Here is a 21,934-nt window from a genome sequence, read left to right as displayed (position 1 = left end):
GTTGAACGAGCCTTCAGTTAGCATAAAAAAAGGATGATGAAGAAGAGATCAAAGTGGCAAGTGAGATCACCGCGTCCAGACACCACCAAAATCCTGAAAAACTTCTAGATCAAGTATGTCCTATCACCCTTTTGAAAACAGATGCATAAGCACATTACTGACACATTTATTATTACAGAAATCTGGTAGCAAAATAAGTTTGACAGAAGGAATCAGCAATGCGTTCAGAAGCACTGACCTAAACTGGTGCATTCATACCGTGTCACTGCGAAATGCAGAAAGTGCACATGTACTTATCCAAGCCAGAAACAAAACTCCCATTGACTCACGTATATCCAAGACTGGACTAGAAAGATGCACAGAATAACCTCAGGGAGATTTCTGAAGGGCATGCCCCTGTGGCACAGGACACACCTGCTATTAATACAAATTTAGAAACAACTGTGGGCAGGACAGATCAGATTTCCATATGCCCATGGACTAAAACTACTTACCAGAAAGCACAGCAAAACAATTGTTTCCAAGCACGCTAGTGTAACAATTCTTAAAGTTAGGTCAGAAGCAAAAGTTTCCTGGAAGAACACAAGGCCAGGCTTAAGCTGAGTGGGTTCTGTTGTAGAGCAATTTCTCATCAAGAGAAATTTCTCTACACATAAAATCCACACAGCACTTCGAATGGGCGTTTCTGCCCCTCCTGTCCTACAACTTCATCGTGCCTTCAACCATTAGCATTTGTTAGATGAGAATGCTGAACAGCAAGCAGCTTTCAAGGAGGTTGGTAAAGAAGGCAAAAAAGAAGTCTCTCTCAAAACTGAACAGCTTTGTTTACAAGGGTCTCCTCCAAACAGTCGAAAAACTTCAAAAGTTCACTTTAAAAAACAGTTACTTAAAAATGGTGTATTTCAAAACAAGAGAAAGAGGATAAGTCTAGTATTTGATTTTTGCAAATCCAAATAGCAATTTCAGAAGATTTATTTATTTTTGAAGTACAGAATGGAGCACATGCATAAGACCTGGTCCTCTTCACAAATACAAGGTACACTCACTGTTCTGAAGGAAGATCATGCATTTAGCAGCATTGTTCATTCAAAGAGCTGACTTTTAAGTCAATTAAGACTCTGACAGCTAGTAGGGAAGAAGAAAACGTTTTAGATTTCTAAACACTGTTTCTAGCTTCTACTGCTTAGTACTATGTCATTCCTACAGCAATATATAAATTAGCAAGCAACATGATTATGCTGAAGCCTATGCACGACATACAATGCCACATCAGAATAAAAAAAATATACTCTCTGTTGTAACTTTTCATTACAAAAATACCAGATGGAGAAGACAGACTTTCAGGAACAATCTCACAGAAACTAGGCAGGCTGAGACAGGACTAAAGAACTGCAGAGACTGAAATACTGTGTTACTGAGGACAGATGTTATCAAAAGAGTTTTTAAAAGTATGTATTTAAGTAACAATTGCTAAATTTTATTGTCTAACTAGTCTTATGCTGATCTGCAAGCTTGTTGTTGGCTATACACTCTTAGATTTCAGCTCTACATGAAGCTTCCGTACCCATTACTAGAACACAAAGTCTGAGAAGAAAAGAATTTGGTCCTGAGTTCTGCTGTTTTCACATACAAGTTCATTTTATCTTAATAACAGTATTCAGGACTGAACAGGTTAACTACAAAAATGTCAGTTGGTATTTCTTTTTCTCCTCACCTATAAAAAATTTCAAATGGAAAAGCTTTCAAGGAAATTTAGTTCATACCAAACCATGTGCCAGACAAAAAAGGGTCAAATAAATGTACTCTAGAACACAGTCTTAGCTGAGAAGCAATACAGAATTCTGACACACAACATCCTACTACAGCTGCTTGAGTAGGTACAGGATACATCACCACAGCAGCCTGAAGTTAGATTAGTCTTGTCCCTTTACCAGTATAAAAGCCTATGTCAAGGATCCAGACTTGATTCGTGTTCTTCAGTTTCATCAGGTAGTTCTTCAGCAGATGCACCACACACATTGTCCTGGTTATCTGCAGACTGATTTAGCTCATCAGGTTCCCCAGCTGCAATCTGAGTTGTTTCTTCTTCCTCTTCTTCCTCAACTTCCCCATCATCCTCTACATCCATCTCAAATACCCTCACGTGACGGAGATTTGAACTTAGCTACGGAGACATTAAGAAGTTTCCATTAATAAATAAATGCACCAATACCATTTTAAATGTCAGCCAATAGTTTTGAAAACAGCCGTTATCTTTGAAATGGAGGTATCAAGGAAATTGGCAACTTTTTTATTGCTCTGCAGGCTGAAAAGTAAAGCAAGTAGATCTATTAACTTCTGTTAAAGTTTTTCCATGTTGTGTTATGAGAGAGGTATGACTGTATCCTGACACACTTATAACAGATTATGAGAGAATAATCTATTTGTTACCAAAAAATGGGTCTTTTTAAAAATCTCACTAAATTTGCAGAAACAGGTTATCACTCTTTCCAGTCATAGCATATTTTCTTTAATAGTTTACAGGCTCGTTCACAGATACTGTACTTACCACACAGGAAACTTTTCTAATGCCATTTACAGAAACATACTGAGCTTTCATATTCTCCAGCACTCTCCACTGATTCTCCAAGAAGACAGTACGTGTGGATATCTCACCACTTTGCTCATCCAGCCTGCACATAGTAAGAAGAAAAGCACAAAGCTAGTACATAAGAAACAATTCCAGCACTATGAAAAACCTCAGTCAGTCCGGTTTTTTATGTCTAAGTTTTATTGCATCATATGCAACAAGCAGATAAGCATTTGAAACCATCATAACGCTGCTACAGATATTCTAGAGCGAGGGATCCAACTGTGGAGACACAGCATGTTTCAACTGAGGTAAATGATTACAGCAGGTGAGAAAGGAGTTGTAAAGCCTGGTCTTCCCACAAGTAACAGCTACAGCAGGAGAATGAGGATGGCCTTCCTTCAAACCTCTCCTCTGCAAGAGGAGGAGTTTCTGAACAAAGTCCTGGAGGCAATGCCTCCACTTACACAGAAGTTTGGCCTCCGTGACCTTTCAGCAGATGCATCACTCCAGTTGCCCCCACTTCGTATGAAGGAATTCCCTGCCTATTACAGTGGCCAGGATTAGTTTGAACTTGCTTATAATATTTTCTGTTCATTCTTCAATATACAATTTCTTTGTGGCACAAAAAAGATATTTACAGTTCAGTATGGCTCTTTTTTTTTTGAGGTAAAAATGTATCTTAAGCAATCCACCGGAGAGGCATAGGGAGAAAAAAAGAAAAGGCAAGTGAGGCACAACAACTAAAAGACTGGATTCACCGCTTGAACGACATTGGCCTTTTTTGTGTGTGTGTTCACTTCCTCCAGATGCTCTCCTCTCCCTATGCCAACATAGAGAGAGGCACCAATTCTGATGTTTCAAGGCTAAGCTGACAACAGTTATAAGTGTGACTACCAGGGGAAAGATGAAGAAATATCTGTGTATCCTTATTACAGGGCAGAGGTATATGAGCAAATATGCTGAAAACATCCTAAAGTCAAGTACTCTGACCAGCAAAGTTAGCATCCTCTAAAGAGAAGAAGATTTCTGATTCTACAGGATGTCTCCAATTCATGGTCCTCCCTTTTCATGAGAGCCATGTACACAGGTAGTATTCATTCTCAAAAAAGCAAAACCAACCCCAACCCAACCCCCAAATACCCACAAAAACTGTTCAGGAAGCTTCCATCTCCCTACCCCACTCTCCCTGGCACAAAAAGAGTTTTTGTCTTTAAAATATTTACACACACACACACAAAGCATGAGTAACTGTACACAATTAGAAGATTTGTTTAATCTGCTTTTCAGTTCTGCATTTTCAGACTTGCTCAAAGTTTTTCAGTACCTTTTAGTAGAATCCCAGATTAATTCCCTATCTTGGTCCTCATCTGTGTATACTGAAGATAAAGGCAGCTGAGCCAAGACTCTCTCCTTCCCCTCTTGTTCCACACTCTCCTTCAGAACTACAGTTACAGTTTCATCATCATAGAAGTGTGCATCTAAACAACTGTAGCATCTACAGGAAAATAATTTAGAAAGCATCAAGGAATAAAAGTGAATACAGAACTAAAATATTTAAGTTACACAACATTCATGTTAAAAAGTATTCAGTAGTTAACAGTGAGCTTTACTGTAAACAATAAAAACGGTCAGTCATGCAGCTAAGACACTGAAAGACAGCCATAACCACGGCAGACTCCTGTATCATGCAGGAAAAATGATTCTGAAGGAATTAAAAAAAAAAAAAAACCACCACAAAAATTTATTAGCAATCTTATTTTTTCCCATTTCAGGTGAAATGTAAGAAACAGTAAACACAAACACAAAAGCAAATTTGAAACACAACTGAAGGTACTGAGGACAATCACATCTGGCCTTTCTACATGAAAAGGATGAGCTTAGTCTGCCATGCCTTCTAAGATGCCTTCATTCAGGTATATCAAGTCTTACTCCATCTTATTTAAGGAATGTCACAGATCTAAGCAAAAGCTGTTTCCAGCTAGCTTTGTTTCTTGCATGTGTGCTAAAGCTCTAGTTTTCAACCGCAAAACTAAAATTTACTTGACCTTGAGATAAAGTGCAAATACGACTCCCACAATCCTGCAGCTTCACGCACCTGTGCTATTTCTTACAGCCTGACTCCCTCAGGGTCTGAAGCAGTAACTTGCAGGATAAAAGCCAAACTATCATGCCTGAGAAGTTAACTTAATGTAAAATAAACACTAGAAAACATGGTCTTCAATTTAGCAATCTGCAGTTCTAGAAGAAAAATCAAATATACTGACCTGGAGTCTGAGCTCTCATTTATACTGTTGTTCAAGAAGTTTCCAAACTCTACTGCAAGAATTCCATTACTGACAGACCTAGAAGAACAGTGTTCATTATCTCAGTGACTAATTTCTTTTCCACTCCTAGAGAATCCAAAATCTTAGAGATTTGTGGCAACTGTGGTAAGAGATCGTGTAAGCCTGTCTAAGCTTAGCACAATACATGGCTACATCCCAAAATGATGTAACTGGTGGATGGGAACCTTTTGATTTCTTCTGCCCCTCAGCAAAACATGACTAATGGAGTCAAATGGGAAACTGTGTCTGGCTTGTGGGATACAGTTCTTCTTTGCTGAACTGTTGGCTCAATTGTCCTCGTCTCAGGTCCGTTAAGTTACTTATAACTCAAATCTACAGAAAACGAGTTTAGACTGTTTTATCAATGAGGGAGGAAACAGGATAGAAACTACACCACAAGGCTGTAATTTTGTCATCAGCAGCTCTCAACTGGAAACACAAAAGATAGTTTCACCATGTGTTTTCTTCAGCAGTAAAACTGCTTTAAAAATTCCCACCCCTATCACAGTTCATTATCTCCTCAAATTAAATGACACGGATTATAAAAATCAGTATTTTACAGAGAGGAAGGGTTTTTGTTGTTTTCTAAACCCAGGTCATTTCAGTGATCCCACTGACAGAATGCATCTTAAACGGTTTTATCAGCACAACTACGCAGTGACAAACTGCATCTTGGACACAGAAACTCCTGAAGGTACACAAAACTACACCCCAAAGAGATGTATTCTATTTGTTGCACCTATGAGTCCACCTCCCATTTTTCCTTAGAGTATTAAATTACAGGCTGCAAGGGGTTAATCAAAGAATGGTATTTACAGTAAGACAACGCAACACTGAAAGCATGATTCCCTGTAATTTTTCACAAGTTTGCACAAGCAAGTAATTCTGTGAGGAGCAATACTAAGGGAGCCTGATTTTTTTCCTAAGCCTAAAACCATCCTGGGTCTTGTGATCAGATTTTCTAAGTCTAATACACCACAAACTCCTGCTGCAGTTTCCTACTGCACTTCCTAATGTCCTCCTCATTTTCTCTAGTATCCAAGAAAGACTGTATCCATGCTGCTCATTCCTTCTTTTTACAAATAGATTCGCATTGTAATTGTCTCTGTACAATGTGCTGAAGCTCACAAACCACTTTTTCCCTCTTTTTGTCTTACCTGGAAGTATCAGTATGTCTCCTCAAAATGTATATTTTGGAAATAGAGTTTTCTAATATGGTGAAGAGAACATAATGTATATTGGATGTTTTGTCATTCCACCTGTAATGTGGGGGGAGGAAATGAAAATTTAGATCAAGTTTTAATAACTGGTAAATGACATAGAACAAGGAATAGCAGCATACTTACAGAAATGGTAGTTTAAATAATTGAGGTGTGGAATCTTCACTGAAAAGGAAAAACCAAACCAGTTTATAAAATGCTACTGTAATTTTGTGCAACTGAGCTTTAGAAATAACGTAAAGAAATACCTTAGAGAAGTTTTGTAGAGAGACATGCAGACTGCTTGATGCACTGACTTTCCAATTACATCCTAACAAATATAATGAAAATAGGCCAAAAAATGCAGACAGTTATTCATAATTATACATGTTTTTAAGACAAAAAAAACCCAACCAAACAAACAAAAACACCTGAGCACATCTGAAAGAAAAATCCACCAATATTTATGCTGGAATAAACATCCCTAATGCAAACATTACTGTCACTTGATAGACTTGCTTCATGTTTCTTCATAATATATAGACTAACATATTGCCAGCTACCACAGTTATCTAGTACATAGTGCATACACCAAGCTAATTAACACTAAAAATAGATCCCAACAATGTGAGAACAGAAGACGTGAAACAAAAAATCCCCCATTACACTCTCCCTAGCCAAAGGCTTGCGACATCCCAGCAGCGGTGAAGCTGGGCTACATGCTGCCACCTAAGCTGTAGACACTCAAAGGCAAAGATTAAAACTTCAGGCCTTACTAAGCATGACTACTATCTCCAGTTGACTGCTGTCCCTAAAAGAAAGGTATCATTTACATAAATTGAACTTACCGCTGGCTTTTGTAAACATTGATCAATGACCCCTTCCATTTGCCTTTTGACAAAATGCAGTGATTTCTCAGGATAGTAGGGAAACAGAAGTGGACTTTCTGTAAACAGATAAAGTTCATTTTAAAAATGCTTGTATCTCTATAAAAACATACTACACTGTTATTAAAGTGACAAATTGGAATGAGTCCAGTAGAGGGTCAATAAGATGGTCGCAGGGCTAGAGCACATGCTTTACGAGGAGAAGTTGAGGGGGCTGGGTTCATTCAGCCTAGAGAAGCGAGGGCTAACAAGGAGGAACCTATTGGTCTCTTCAGCTGCCTAAAGGAGGAGTTACAGAAGACATCATTTTCAAAGCTGCACACAGGGAGAGGAGAAGATGTAACAGTCATAAGCTCCAGCAAGGGAAATTCCAATCCGACAAGGAAAAAAGTTTTCACAAGGACTGGTTAGTCACTGGAGCAGAGTGCCCAGAGAGGCTGCAGGGTCTCTATCCTTGCAGACATAGAGGACTCAACTGCACAAAGCCTTGAGCAACCCAGCTTAGCTTCAAAATTAGCCCTGCTTTGGTTGGATCAGGTGACCACCTAAATTATTCCCTGATTATAAATTCTAACTCAAGTAACTAACTGGATTACAATACGAAACGAGATAAATGGATGAGAAATGGAGGCCTGCCTGCCCCTTCAGCTTTTCTTCACAGCCCATTCAAAATTGCAAAAAGACGGAATTGCATTTACCCAAGAGCTGGAAACACAGTTGTCATAAAATATCTTGTTTAAGCAAAACAATTTCCATACTTTTTATAGTAGCTGTGATTTCGCTTCAATAGGACTGATTCGTTCTTATGAAATTAACTACTTTGTAAGAAGACATTTAGCTTTTGAGATAAATCTCACTACCTATTTTAAGTACATAACCTGTTTCTTTTCCAATGTTTAGCTGGAAAAATGATAAAAATTACATCAACCAAACAAAGCAATATAAAACACCAAAGAAGGGTAGAAAGCATCAATGACAGAAGCATTACTTCTCCTATAATCCTACAAAATCTCAATACTTGCCAAATTAATACCAACAAAACCACTTACAAACCATCTCTACAAACAATCACGAATCTTGGGTAGTAACGGAAATGACCAGTCAAGTAGTCTACACATTCAAAGTAATAAACATATTTTCAAAGTATGTCTAAAAACACATTTTCTAAATACTACTTTTCCAAATGAAAATACTACCACTTCCCCCCTTTTTATTGAATTAAATAAGCAGAAAGAGGCAGCTATAGCAAATTCTATTACAAGACAGCTTATGCTGTAGAAGTTTTACAGTCTATGGTTTCTAAAGTTAAACAAGAATCATTTTCACCATCAGCTTGTTATAGTCTCTTACTTCTTTTTCACCACTAATTAACAAAATAGCCTCAGATTCCAGTGAAAGAGAACAAGTTAGGACACATCCCAAGGTATGACCCAACTGTAATTATTACTTCCTTGAACTGGAATTAAGATCTCCTAAAACAGACATCTCCTGGGATTCCTTCCAAGCCAACATTTCTGAGACTGGCACATAAAAGGTACGAAACTCCTAATACCCAGAAAATGGTAAATGACTGGGTAAGCAGCCACGTAAAAACTGTGTAAAATAACACGGCCCATTTATGTTATTCTACTCAGATGAAGACCCATGACTAACACTATAGAAATAACTCGTAAGCATGAAAAAACAGATTACTCTTCTACATTTGTTACATTCTACCTATATCTTTGATTCACTTTTACTTTTTACTAAAGCACACATTACCTTTAAGATGAGTACTATTTTTAAGAAAGTTAAACCACTGGTTTCCCTCTGTATTAGGTGGTGATACAAGGTCATCATCTTCATCTTTCAAGTACTAGAAAAGAAACAGACATTTGTAAGATTGCATTTTAAGAATAAGGGATGTTAGAATTCACCTCTAACATTGCCCCTCACAAGTTTATTAAACATTTCTTCTTAATTTAACATGCCCTAGTCTTAAAACTAAATATTCCACTCCTTCTAGAAACACTACGAAAAATCAACTATTGTCTAATATCACATAGTGATATTTCCATAAGAAACTGATTTTTAAATCAAGTTTGAGCACAAATGTTTTGAAATCCAGTGATTAAAGGCACAAAGACAACAAACACATTTCAGTTTTACATTACTATTGCTGGCTGTGAAGAAGTTTCACCCTTTTCCTAAAAATACAGCATGTGTAAGGTAAAACTATAAGATGTGTTTTTAAACACTCCTTTTCCTAATAATAGGGGAAAATAACTAAAATACTCTCCTTTACCATTACTGGAATGTGCAACACAGAGCAAAAGAGACAGAGAAGAAAAGTGGGCACAGCTTTAAAAGCTTCTCCATCTAAGGATTTTCTCATTTATTCTTTTTCCATTTATTCCCTAGTTCTTTACCTGGCCAACTCTCTCCACATTGAAGTATTTTCCTTTACGATTGTAAAGTTCTGGTGCCTGAAAAAATAATGCAAACAAAACCATTATTTAAACCCAAACCTAAATGAGAGGTAGTGTACAAAAAGATGACTGAATTATTTTATTACAAGATTTTTCAGAATCAGTTCTTGGTGGCAAAAATACAGTCAGGTGCTGTACCTGGCAAACCAATATAACTTACCTCATTGAAGTGTTCAGTAAGAAAATCGGCAACAAAGGTGATATCTTTTTGAGTCATCTAAAAGGAAAAAAAAAGGGTGAGAAAAGCAAAGGATAAGAAATACATTTCAATGAGCACATAACACATGTTCTGTAGGCTGAACAAGCACAGCTGCACGAGTGTGTCCTCACAGGGCAAGTGCTCCAGCCTCCAGCCTGCTTGGGAGCCCTCTGCTGAACTCGCTCCAGTTTATTCATGTCTCTCTTGTATATGGAGAAAGGATTCTAGATGCAATCTGATGAGTGCTAAATAAGGAGGGTAACTACTTCCCTTGACCTCCTGGCCATGCTCCTGTTAGTACAGCCCTGGTTACTCTTGGCCGCCTTTGCTGCCAGGGCACACTGCTGGCTCATGCCCAGCTTGCATCCACCAACATCCCCAAGTCCATCTCAGCAGAGCTGCTCCCCAGCCAGTTGGGGCTCTGCTGTGCAATTGCAGGGCGTTACTCTTCCCCAGGACAGAACCTTGCATTTGTCCTTGCTGAACTTCAGGAGGTCCCTATCTGTCCATTCCTCCAGCCTATCTATTTCCCTCGGGAAGGCACCTCTGCCCTCGAGCGTATTAACTGGTTCACCCAGTGTGATGGTGTCTGCAAATCTGATGCAGGTGTATTCCATCTCCTCTACCAGGGCATTGGTAAAGACGTTAAAATCCCATTCCGGTTAACTTCGTCATTTAGGGCATATAAACAGCTGCTATACACAGAGGTCTCGCATTCACATACAGTGTACTAAAAAGAGTAGTATTAACAAAGAAGAGAGAAAAAGTAATTCATGTGAGACAGCATATTAGCGTGAATCTGCAGGCATCAACTTTCTCAAAGAAATGACACAGACACTATCCTTTAAGTTTTGGAGCAAAAATAAACCTTTAATCTTGCACTCAAGTCAAGCAGAATACAGAGTATACCACCATTTATTAGAAAATGTTACTACTACCTTGTTCAGCTCTGGAAGCACATGATCTTCTGACATCCTCAACATGGCTGAGGGAAAAATTATATTCTTACTGTATTAATATGTTTTCCTAATATTCTTAATTTTCCATGGCTATGTAATAAGACACCGCTGATAAAACAGGCAAGATTAATTTGTCAGAAGCAAAAGAGTCTGGAATGAAGAATTATGAATTGAAACTGAAATTAAGCCTCACTTGCCCCACTAGCTTACAACACAAATCTTGCAGAATTTTCATCTTTAATCTTTTCCAACTATACCCTATTGTACCCTATCCAAGACTGAGATAAGATTATTATAAAAAGGGTTCATAAGAATTTATTCATGTACATACTGAGAGTAGTAAAATGGATATATATAAAATAGATGAATACTGTCATGCCCAGAATAATGTGTTTTGAGAGAATTGCACAGAAGTAATTTTAAATCAGTGAGGCTTAGATAAACAGTTCTCTGCTTAGTTTCAACACAAGCAATCACAGCAAACATTTAAATAATGAAAGTTCTAATGTTATGACAGAGAACTCTGATAGTTCTGCTTTCTGCAATTTTTAAAATGAAAATTATTATATTCCTGCTCGTAAGTGCTAACACTGCATTTCTGGTGCTTTTTGCAGTATCTGCTAAGACTGCTTAGTTTTTCGTAAAGTAGTTCTAAAAAGATAAATTAAAAATTATGAACCTATTCATAACCACTTCACAAAAACAAACAGGCTAACATATAGCGTTCTGCACTTCCTTCTAACATTTTACTTGCAGCTACCCAGCTCCAATTGGAGGTGGCCAGTAAGTGCACCTGGACATTCAGAGACTGTTTACATCTGTGCATAACCTTACAGCTCACTAGGTCTCCACAGGAGAAAATAGCAAGTGACAGAGTAAAGGAGAGTTAGACTATACTTCAGATTTGGTGTAAATTAAATAAAAGTCCTTTAATTTCTCCAAGTCAAGACCAGCAAATTGCTCATGAAACAGACAACAGTTTGGATTAACATTACAGGATAAGTATATACAATAACCACTGTACACACACTAAGTTTAATTGAGAACTATCAAATTTATGATCTATGTGTTTAATATTATAATTATTCTTGCCTCATCAACAGTAACCTTTTAGATGTCCAGAAATTTTCTATGATAGAAATAAATAAATAGTTATAACTAAGATTAGCTTAATTACTTGCTGACATTTCAATGCTTACAATACAAAACAGATACTGGATGCTTACTACGTCATCAAGCTTACCAACATACAGCCATCGAAAAAATGCTTTGAAGTTTTTCATACTACTGTCGATAACTCTGAGCAAGAAACAAGAAAAGAAATTATCAGATCTAAATGTCACAAGCTGCTCCAGGCTTAAGTCCCATCTTTACTACAGAAAGGCCTGCAAGCACTATCAATTTTTCAAAAAATGCCCAATGCAACCTTCCAAGTAAGACTATTCTTGGGGTATGAGTCTATGAGATGCAGTGAGACGAGATAAAAGTCCACCACCAACAGAGGAGCCTTGCTCTCCCAACCTCCTCTATTCCCAGCCACATGCTTCCCCTTAGGTACAAGACTCAACAGGCATGTTTTTTAAAGTCTCCAGACTTTATACTTACTGAAGCAGCTCATTTGCTTTCAGGATGAAAGAACCAACAGCAGTAATAGCCTCTGCAAAAAGAGCTAAGCATTATTATTAAGCTTTCAAAAGTGAAATCAAGAGTGGGTAAGTAGCACACACACTACTGTACCTTCAATTCCGGATGCATCTAATCCCAGAGACTCATATTTTTGTTTCCATAAAGCCATTCCTTTCAATTCACTCAAGTGGTATAACAGTGCCTCAGAGCCACTAGGAAGGCAGAGCAAAGAAGTATAATCTTTTAGTCACCCTTTGGAAATTCACTGCATGCTACATTTTTATCATTTAACGTGCAAAGTGGAGAGCTTTATAAGGTGGTCTGGCATGCAAGAGTTAAAGTATCACTTCACAGAAAAGCAAATATTGTCCTAATGATTTTAACCACCACACAAAGTTGGTGTGAATATTTTGCATATATCCTATAAACACACCAGGCAGTGATATACAGGTGACGTGTCATGGAGATTGTTCAAAATACTTCAATAGGTCTCTATTACTCAAAAGTAAAATGGTACATTTTGCCATGATCACGGCCTCTGCACCAGCACACCTACATACAAGGAACCACCAATACAGCACACTGTCTTTTAGCAAAGCATATAATATGCCATTTTATCTATAATTCAGTGGACATTCTGTGACTTACCTCTGCAAATGACTTATGACCAACTTTTGTATACTGGAATAGGAAGACTCTATGGACTGACCAAGTTTTTTTAAACCCTGTTAAAAAAGAAATACAAACATATAATAATGTTCTGTTAACTTAAACAGTGTTTAAAAGATATTGAAATAGATTATTTTAATATGTTAAAAAATATTAACGTACCTTTACCGTCAGTTGGTTCATTAGTAACGCCTGAAGTTCCAGACTGAAGAAGGTGGGGGAGAGAACCAAATATGTGTTCATTTTGTATTTCAGTATCAAATGCAAATGCATACTCAGATAAAACAACAGTAACTACCTTGCTTTGCCCCATAACAACAGCTGCATAAACTCATCCTGAACAGAAGTGGTTGTATTCTTTTCCTGTCAGTCAAAATGATTGAAACAGATTGGTGAAGAGATTAAATCCAGGCTACCAAATAATCTCACAAACACTTCAATTAAAGTATATCAGAAAACCCTTCCATATCCTTGAATGCTGAAATCAGACTACTGATCACTGGAAATTTTCTAGTATTTTAAGTTATTTTCAATTGTATTACCCGATAAAATTCTAAGCAGTTTGCCATCACCAAGAATCTATTTAAAAAAAAAAAAAAAAAAATAAATTATTTGATTCAATGAACTTCTAGCCATGGTCAATGAACACAAAATTTAAGCAAATCTGAGAGCATCTTAATCATGGCTGTTACACATGCTCTGTTGAACTAGGCTGTAAGTGCTGGTAGGCTGTTACTGAAAATTTACAGTATTCAGTTTATCAATGACTAAATTACAAAGAGCACAACCTTAAATAGAAAGCAACTGATCAATAGCTGTGCAAGCTGAAAACTATCGCTTTTGAATAACTTAGAATAAATAAAATAAAGAAGCATCACAATACAATCGTGCTTGATTGTACCCTGATATCTTCAGCATCAGAGGACTTGACACACAATAGCTTCCAGGTTGCCTCTGAACTTAGAGATTGTTATCTGGAGGCATTATGCTTAAACAACATTAAGATATGCAGTATGTTAACATGAACAACAGAACTACTGCAAAAAATGTTTTTCCAAAAGAATGGTTAGTACTACAGTACCTGTACAAACTTTGTTAGTCGTGAGTCCATCTGCATCAATATTTCTTCCCACGCTTCACACATGCACGTCAATGACAACTTTATATACTGTAATACAGATACAGACATTAGTGTTATTCCCTCTCCCCCCGCTTCAAAATACATGCAAGAACTGGATGTTACAATACAAAGGGAAGACATACTGCAGATATTATATAAAATCTATTATCAAATTCCAAGTTAGAGCTGTACATTTACTTAAAACCAACTTAACCTTCCTACTAGAAAACATTTATTTTACTTACATTAAGAATATTGAAGCCTGTAAGAACTGTGATATTAAAAGGATATTGTAACACAACTGTACCTGTAACAGAGTTGAAATGTGAGTAAACTTCCGGGCCATTCGAGTTACCTCAGGTAAGTAACTTGATAATAGCCTAGTGTCCAGCTATAACAAATGAAACAAGCAACAGATGATTTGTCTTTTAAGAAATTTTAGATTACAGAAATTAAAAGGCAGATTGGGACGACCCACAGAAAAACTGTCATTTCTCATTTCCTTAAGTTGATTTTAAGAGGGAAATACATTTAATTCAAAGGGGCAATAAATACTTTTAATACATCTATAAAAACTCCTGATAAGGTTCCTCATTTTGGAGTTTTAACAGTAATAGTTTTAAGGATGACTGTTCTGGATAGACTGGATAATCAACAGCATTGTTGCTATGCCTTTGTGTGCAGAATGAAGAAAATCTGAATAACTGTAACTGTAATTGAATAAATGAATGTTATATTTAAAGTAATATTTTAAAAGAATAACTCAGATCACCATCATCAGTCTCATGAGTGAAATTGCATGTTAACATGATAAATCCAAAAGCTAAATCAGGGTGAATTTCAGAAAGGCTGGAAATAGTAGTTTGTGGGGTTTCTGCAAATAATGGGAAAGCAATAAAGCTACCAGAAAGTAATTTAAAAAGCAGTTTTACTTTTAAAGAACATTTTAAAATTACTTTACTTGCCTGAAAATATGTTATCTCTGTTTCGCTGTCTGAAGAGACTTGTATCTCTGTAATAACTGACAGTGATTTCAAATCACTAGACAAACATATTCCACGACAAGAACCTGCCACCTGAAGGATTCCAGTTTAAAAGTTAATGAAATATTGCATTTCCTCTGAGATTAATTTACTGCTCTAACACATTCACATACAAAGAAGATTGTGGTCAACGACATGTAAAAATAAAATGGGATTTTCAGCTACTGTTCAGAAACAAAAGCACTCTATTTACTGTGGATTAATGTTGAACTTCGTTTCATTTGAAACAAGATGTTAAAATTGCCAGAGTTAGAATGTCTTTCCAACAATAACCACACAACCCAAATGAGAGAAACAACTATTCCTTTCCTTAAAATTCAGCAACCCAGTTTCACTTACGTGTAAGCATACATATGTATTTCTTCAGTTTCACTTATGTGTAAGCATACGTATGTATTTTTTCATTCAATTCAGCTGTAGTTTGGTGTATTATGAAGAAAAAATATGGAAAGGAACAGAACGTACCCCAGTTACTCTAGCAATCTTGAACATTCCATAAGCATAAATCTCAATAAATCCTGAGCTGCCACCGAGGACAAGAGCATTAAGCCTATAAAAATAGAAGAATGTGTTGATGAGCACGCTGAAACAAATTCTAATGCATACAAATATAATTCTTAATACTTAAATTCCATCCCTTTACTAAAGATCCTCTAAAGACTCACTGAACAAAAAGAAACACTGTGCTACTATATACAATCCAAGAAATTTAAAAACAAAAAAAAATTAGCTTTGATTTCATTGATGAGACCTGCCTTTAACATTTATAGAAAGAGTATCAATTACTAAATTAACTGAGAGAATAGGGAAAAAAATAACACAATTTAGGCACAGAAGTCCTTTTCCACTAACTTTATACCTTCCAGAAGGAAAAAAGTAACAGTTTCTAGGATCAGCCCACCTATCAATGCAGGCTGCAAAGCATTCTCACAAAGCTACTTTTGTATTCTCATATGTTTATCCCAACTACACGCAGAATAAGTTTGTCGCAGTCAACTCAGTGGCACTCCTCAGCAAAACCTCAAAGGCAATAAACATTTAAAATGGATGCAGCAGCAAAGAACAGCCACAAGTAACAGCAGCATCAGAAACAGAAACACAGTTAAAAGAATAGGGTCTGGGACAGGCAGGTCTGTGTTTTGCTCACTTACTAAAACCAACTTGCTACAATGACTTGGGAAAAAGCTTCTCTATGACTCCTCCCTTTTTGTCTATATGTAAAACATTAAACTTTGGACAGAGAGGCCGTCTATTGCTGTCATACACCCATGCACCTTCAACTACGCATATCTGCTTACACTACCGCGAGCAGTAATGCTCTCCAACATAAAAAATGTCCCCTTATAAATACAAGAAAATTAACTGCAACTTCTGCCTGTTACACACCTAAACATATGTTAAAGGAGAATGTTTCCGTTAAAGTCAAGATGGAGCTTAACAAAACAGTATCTGAAAAACTTTTGGTTTGATAATTGAATGGATGAAGGAACACAGAATCCAGAAAACTCCTACACCACAGACAGCTGCCATGTCTCTTTCTAGCAAGGAAGTCTTACTGTAAGAAGAGGTATCAAGTCTTAAAAACGCATAACTGGTGATAGACAGAGATGATCCTCCTTATTTCAATATTTGCATTCTCAGTGGTGAGACTGTAAGGAACAGTGAAAGAAAGCGAACGGAAAAACAAGGCACAGACGTTAAGCGCGCTCCTCAAAAATGCACCACAAGCACTCCACAAAGCCAGTCCCAGTCTGCTAAACTACACTTCCTCCAGCTGCTCCTCATGTGTTTCCTAATAAGAGGTGTTTACTTTATTTTAAAGTAACCCTAATACAGCTGATTTCAGAGCTAATCTTAAGTTTAGCTTTGTCATGCTCATGCAAACCCACAGGAATTCCCCACCTACAACAAGCATTCACAAATGTCTCCAAGACCAGCTTAAGTAACACATATAACATAGCCTTCAAATGCACCTCAAGAAATCTTCTTCTAAGGAGAAGATATGGCACCAACAGCAGTTGCTGATAAAGTGCCTTATAATCCCTCTAAATTGAGGAGAAAAGGTGTAAACTGATGGAGACTCTTTTTTTTTTTTAATATATTCTTTGAACTTTATCTTTGTACAGGAGAAAAAAGAGACATGCCGTATCCTTTCTCCAGGACCCTTAAAAACAGGTTATGAATAACTTAAAAGTAAACCCACTTATCCATTATTTTATAGCTTTAAAAAAACAACCAACCAACCAAAAAAAACCAAACCACAACAACCCATATAAGGAATTTACCTTACATCACCCAGAAGCTTCATAATCTCATCTGACTTTTCTTCACTGAAAATACAAAACATATGATTAGGGTTTATGTAGCTTGTCTCAATACCAGAAAACAAAATAAAACAAAAAAAAATAGAGATATATAAGATGACTATTTCTTACCTGAAAATTTTTGCAGTGGTACTGTAACTGAAAACAAAATAATTATTCTCAATAACAATGAGCAGACAACTAATCAAAAGCATCTGTAGAGCATTTAAGATGAATAACCAAAACAATGACAACAAACGACAAATTGTATCTTCTCAAGCTTACTAGTATAACGCTTACTTTTTTGGTAGCGCTGGTAATTTAGGCAAAAGGAGATTTGATTCATCCTCAGCATTGTAAAAGGAAGTGAGAACACTGAAAAAGAAGTAAGACTGTCTTTACCACCCAAGCTGTAAAAATGGGAGGGAAGAGAATTTCTTTCTAACTTGGAAGTAACAGCATATACTCAATACATCGTGTATATTAGAGTTACAAATATCAGAGGATAATCCCTTATGGGGCCTTTAATTATTTATCAAATTATCAAATTAATAAAAGAAGTCTGAAAATCTTTTTTTATTTCCACCGAAGGAGAACATAAAGTTTGTATCTGCTGGCTCAGTAGCTTGCCACCAAATCCCTCATCACCTGTAATGCAGTTACTGACTGAGGCTTTCTGTTTAAACCCTGTACAACGCTGCAGTACAACCTACCTACACCTCAAAACCAGCTTCACTCTAAAGACACATTACAGCGAGAGGAAGACTAAACTGCAATACTTAATACCACACCTTAGACATGCCAGAAGGATGAGATTCCCCATAAGGAGATAAGTCTGCCCCCATCAGGAGAAGAATGCTAGAGGGATTTAAGATGCAGTTATTTTCTTGCTATTTTAAGACTGGTGTTTTCTGGAGGTGGGGGGGGAAATCCCCAAGTCAGGCGTACACCACCTCCCTTTTTTATATAAATGTTTTATTTAATTATTGTCTTGCACTGCAATAAGGTGCATATCAGATGTTTTTGTAAGACCACAGAAATAGGGACCACGATGTCCTCCAGCTCACAAGTGCTGCTGAGAATTGTCTAATGCCACAGAGCTCATGGTCGCTAGGGGCAGTCTGGCTTCCTGAAGCAAGTACACCCACAATAGAATTGCCAGTGGGGTTGGATGTAACACCAAAGGCACATCGTGAAAGATGTAAGCACCAAACTAAAGATCTTGAAAACACAAGTGAAGGAAGATTTAAATACAATACTTACTCTAACAAAATAGATGAACATAATAACATTATTATAATTTGTTTAATAAATTAATTGGTATTGAAGTAAACTGGATCAGAAGACAAGCTGGACCAGCTAACGCTAGATTAAGCAGCTCTTAAGAGGTGGGCGCTCGAGATCATGCTGAAATTTTTGTGTATAACCTAAAGAACCACAAGACTCAGATATCAGCACTGAAAATAAGTGTATGAAAAGCATCTAACAAAAAGGAGAATTTTAGCCAAGTGGTAAAAAACAGCCACAGCTACATAATATTATATTATATGACTGCTTGTAACATACTAAGTATAAATTATTAGTAAGGTGGCACTACATAGCCCATAATTTACTTCTAGGGTTTTTGGGACTCACCTGCTTTCCTCAGTTACCTCCATCCAATGCATGTACGTAATAGACGTGTCCACGGAGAAGGAGTGCAAGCTTTCAGGTTTTTCTACATCACACAGAATAATCCGCTTGGTATCAGTAAGGCCAAAAGCCAAAACTACAGAAAGATGAGTAAAATGTATAAATAACCAACGTGCAAAACTTTGTACTTTATACTGAACTAGAAAATAATGTGTCTTCAAAGCCAACTACTGGACAGAATTTTCTCTTTGACTATTTACAGTCCTTCCAAATTCTCACTTGAAATCTATTTATTAGAATGAAAATTTGAACTTCTATCATATTTTAGATGATAAGTGTAAGTCAAAGGCCTGATTTCACAATTACTTATCTACATGTTGAACTGAACATGCTTCTAACACTTCTAACAACAGTTCTGATAAAGCAGGGGCTTCAGTTTTTGCAAATTTGAGGCCAAAATTACATATAAAGACTGTCCACCAGGAAGGTTTGGGGTTTATTACAACAAAATACAATTTAAGACTTGCTGAGCAACTTTTGCATCACTTTCTTAACTTTATTCATCCATAAAAGCATATGGCAGGCATAGGTTTCTGCGTTTGCTTACTTGTAATCACAGGCAATCAGCTTGAAAAGAAGTTTCTTAAACTCCTCAGACTCCATCATAAAACAATATAGGTATTTTTACCCACATCATGGAAGAACATTGTTCCCATTCTCCCACCTCTAATGAGTCAAAAAATTAACCAATTTCCAGCCTAGGTTTATTAAGCTACTAATTTCAACATTATTTCTGTTGAAAAGGAAAAGCCTTTAGCTTTTTTTTTTTTCTTCTCTGGTATATTATTAGAGCAATTTTAGCCTCTAAAGTTCAGCCTATGCTAAATAGGCTAAGTTCTTCAGTCAATCCTGATCAGACAGCCTCTTTCTCTCCCAATAAATTTTGTAGTTCATACAAAAATATTCTGCTTAGTTAGGAACTTGAAGTTTTGCTATACCTTGAAAAGCAGTATTTCGGACATAAATGCACCTTGCAAATCTTTCTTGCAATTGCTTTCAACAGTGTAAATCTCTCTATTACTTTGAATAAACCTACATAAAATTAAGCCACTCTTCTCTTCAAACACAGTTTACTTGAAATTTCCTTCACAGATAAGAGGTATCATCACCACAACTTTCACTGATTTCCAGTGGGTTTTTTATTGCACCAGATCACCTCATATACTTGACATTACTTTTGCCATCTGGTCTCCAAGCAAGAGCAGTCACTTCTTTTCCTGTATTTTCATTTGGAGGCAAACTCCACACTCGTTGAAAGTTTGCAAGCCGATGAAGTAAAACCTACAAAGCAAACACATTGAAGACAAAAATAAATTACATTCTCCCATTAATACCAGTTTGTAAATCAGTTCAAGATGCACTTTTTTTACCATTTTTTAATAAATCCTGTGTCTTAAATATCACCTGCTCCTCTAGTAGATGATTCACTCCTCTGTCATTTTAGAGGACAGTATACTGTTTACAGCAATACAGAGAAATAAGCTGTGCCTTGCATAAGCCTAGAAGCCTGTAACCAACATGGGTTACCCATGCCTCTCCAGCAGAGATGACCTGAAAGCACAACAGTCTGTCTTCATGCATGATCACATACAGCAGTTCCAGGAAAAAAATACTTGAAAATAGATTTAATTTAAATAGGAAATTTCGTGCGCTTTAAAAATCCCACAGATGCAGGCAATGAGAGTATCATCAGTGAATTTGTGTGGAAATTATACAGTAAAAAAGGAAGGGGCAATAAGTATTAAGAAGCTTGATAAAAATTTGCTATTCCTAAATGCTTGGCTAAGCTTACAAGAATTATGCCACAGATACTAGCAAAGGCATCTCAGCGACTGCACAGAAGAGGCAGCGCTTTCCTGCTAGCAGCAGCCGCTCTTCCCTCCTCAGAGTCCTTCCTGTCAGCCCACAGATGCGGCCTCCAGCACGGCCTCGGGCAGCCCGCGCCGGGCACCCGCTGCCGGGACCGGCGGCTCGGCAGCCCCCCGCACTCACCTCCCCCGCTCTGTTGGCCAGGGCGATGAGGTCCCTTTTGGGGGACCAGGCCATGAAGACGACCTCCTGGGGCAGCTGCTTCTCCCCGACCTGCCGGAAGGCGGGCATGGCGGCGGGGCGCTCCGGCCGGGCACCGGCGCTGCTCCAAGCGGCTGCCGGGCCCCTTCCCTCCCACCGGGCGCTCCCTGACCCCACAACGCCGGCAGCCCCCCGCCCTCCGCTCCCGGCTTCCGGAGGCGGCGCTTCCCGCCGCGGCGCGGATCGGGCGTTGAGGGGAGCGGGGCCGCCGCGCCTTCCCGCGCCGGGCCCGGGGAGCGGGGGGGGGCGGCGGGCGCGGCCCCACGGCAGCGCGGGGAGGGGGCTCAGGCTCTTCCTGCCCGCTGGGACAAGGCCCCCGCCTGCCGTGTGCCCCTCAGCGGGGGGCAAGGGCTCTCCCCCGGCGGGGGACGGCTGCCTCCCCTCGCACCCGCACGGGGCTGAGAGAAATGCCCGCGGCCGTGAGGGCCTCGCGGAAGGGAGGCGGTGGGGCCCCGGGCTGGCGCTAGCGCCCCTTGCGGGGCCCGGCCCCGGCTAGGGGTGGCTGCGTTTGACAGCTAGTGCCCGGGGAAAGCCCGGCCTCGCCTACCTGCAGTGCACAGCAGTGCTGCTTTAACTTCAGTGCAACACCACAGAAGGCTCATCCCCTCCTGCTGCAATACAAACCTTCGTTTTTCTTATGCTTACACCTAAGAATACGCTGCACCGACACTCAGTTCAATCATTTTCACAATATAACCCACCTCTGTCAGCAGTGCCAATCCAAAATATTAAAACTAATCATTTTCTTAATTTAACTCACAAAGTAGTTTGAAAATAAATTTAAACATACTTACAAGGTCACT

At 38.2% G+C, this 21,934-nt stretch overlaps 1 protein-coding gene across 2 annotated transcripts; it reads right to left on the bottom strand.

Annotated features, from left to right (window-relative positions):
- Positions 1-910: 910 nt before the first annotated feature.
- ANAPC4 (anaphase promoting complex subunit 4) lies at positions 911-21,173 on the bottom strand. 2 transcript variants are annotated; one of them, XM_050895454.1, is made up of 28 exons: positions 21,054-21,173; positions 20,237-20,342; positions 19,005-19,137; positions 17,670-17,744; positions 17,502-17,528; positions 17,352-17,396; positions 15,532-15,616; positions 14,989-15,099; positions 14,331-14,414; positions 13,985-14,071; positions 13,202-13,266; positions 13,066-13,108; positions 12,883-12,959; positions 12,346-12,446; positions 12,214-12,265; positions 11,852-11,907; positions 10,588-10,634; positions 9,611-9,667; positions 9,391-9,447; positions 8,744-8,837; positions 6,944-7,041; positions 6,365-6,426; positions 6,243-6,281; positions 6,054-6,155; positions 4,837-4,914; positions 3,897-4,067; positions 2,549-2,672; positions 911-2,164 (listed from the first exon to the last, which is right to left on the bottom strand). In XM_050895454.1, exons 1-28 carry the CDS (start codon positions 21,159-21,161, stop codon positions 1,949-1,951), a joined length of 2,400 nt encoding a protein of 799 aa, XP_050751411.1. In that variant the 5' UTR covers positions 21,162-21,173; the 3' UTR covers positions 911-1,948. The 2 variants fall into 2 exon arrangements, with proteins under 2 accessions (XP_050751411.1, XP_050751410.1); XM_050895453.1 differs by having other exon boundaries at positions 10,585-10,634; positions 21,054-21,161.
- Between the last annotated feature and the right edge of the window lie 761 nt (positions 21,174-21,934).

The sequence above is a fragment of the Gymnogyps californianus genome, chromosome 4 (assembly GCF_018139145.2).
Source record: "Gymnogyps californianus isolate 813 chromosome 4, ASM1813914v2, whole genome shotgun sequence".
In the NCBI taxonomy this organism is placed as follows: Eukaryota; Metazoa; Chordata; class Aves; order Accipitriformes; family Cathartidae; genus Gymnogyps; species Gymnogyps californianus.
The sequence above is the reverse complement of the archived record's forward strand: the minus strand, read 5'-3'. Positions and strand labels throughout refer to the sequence as shown.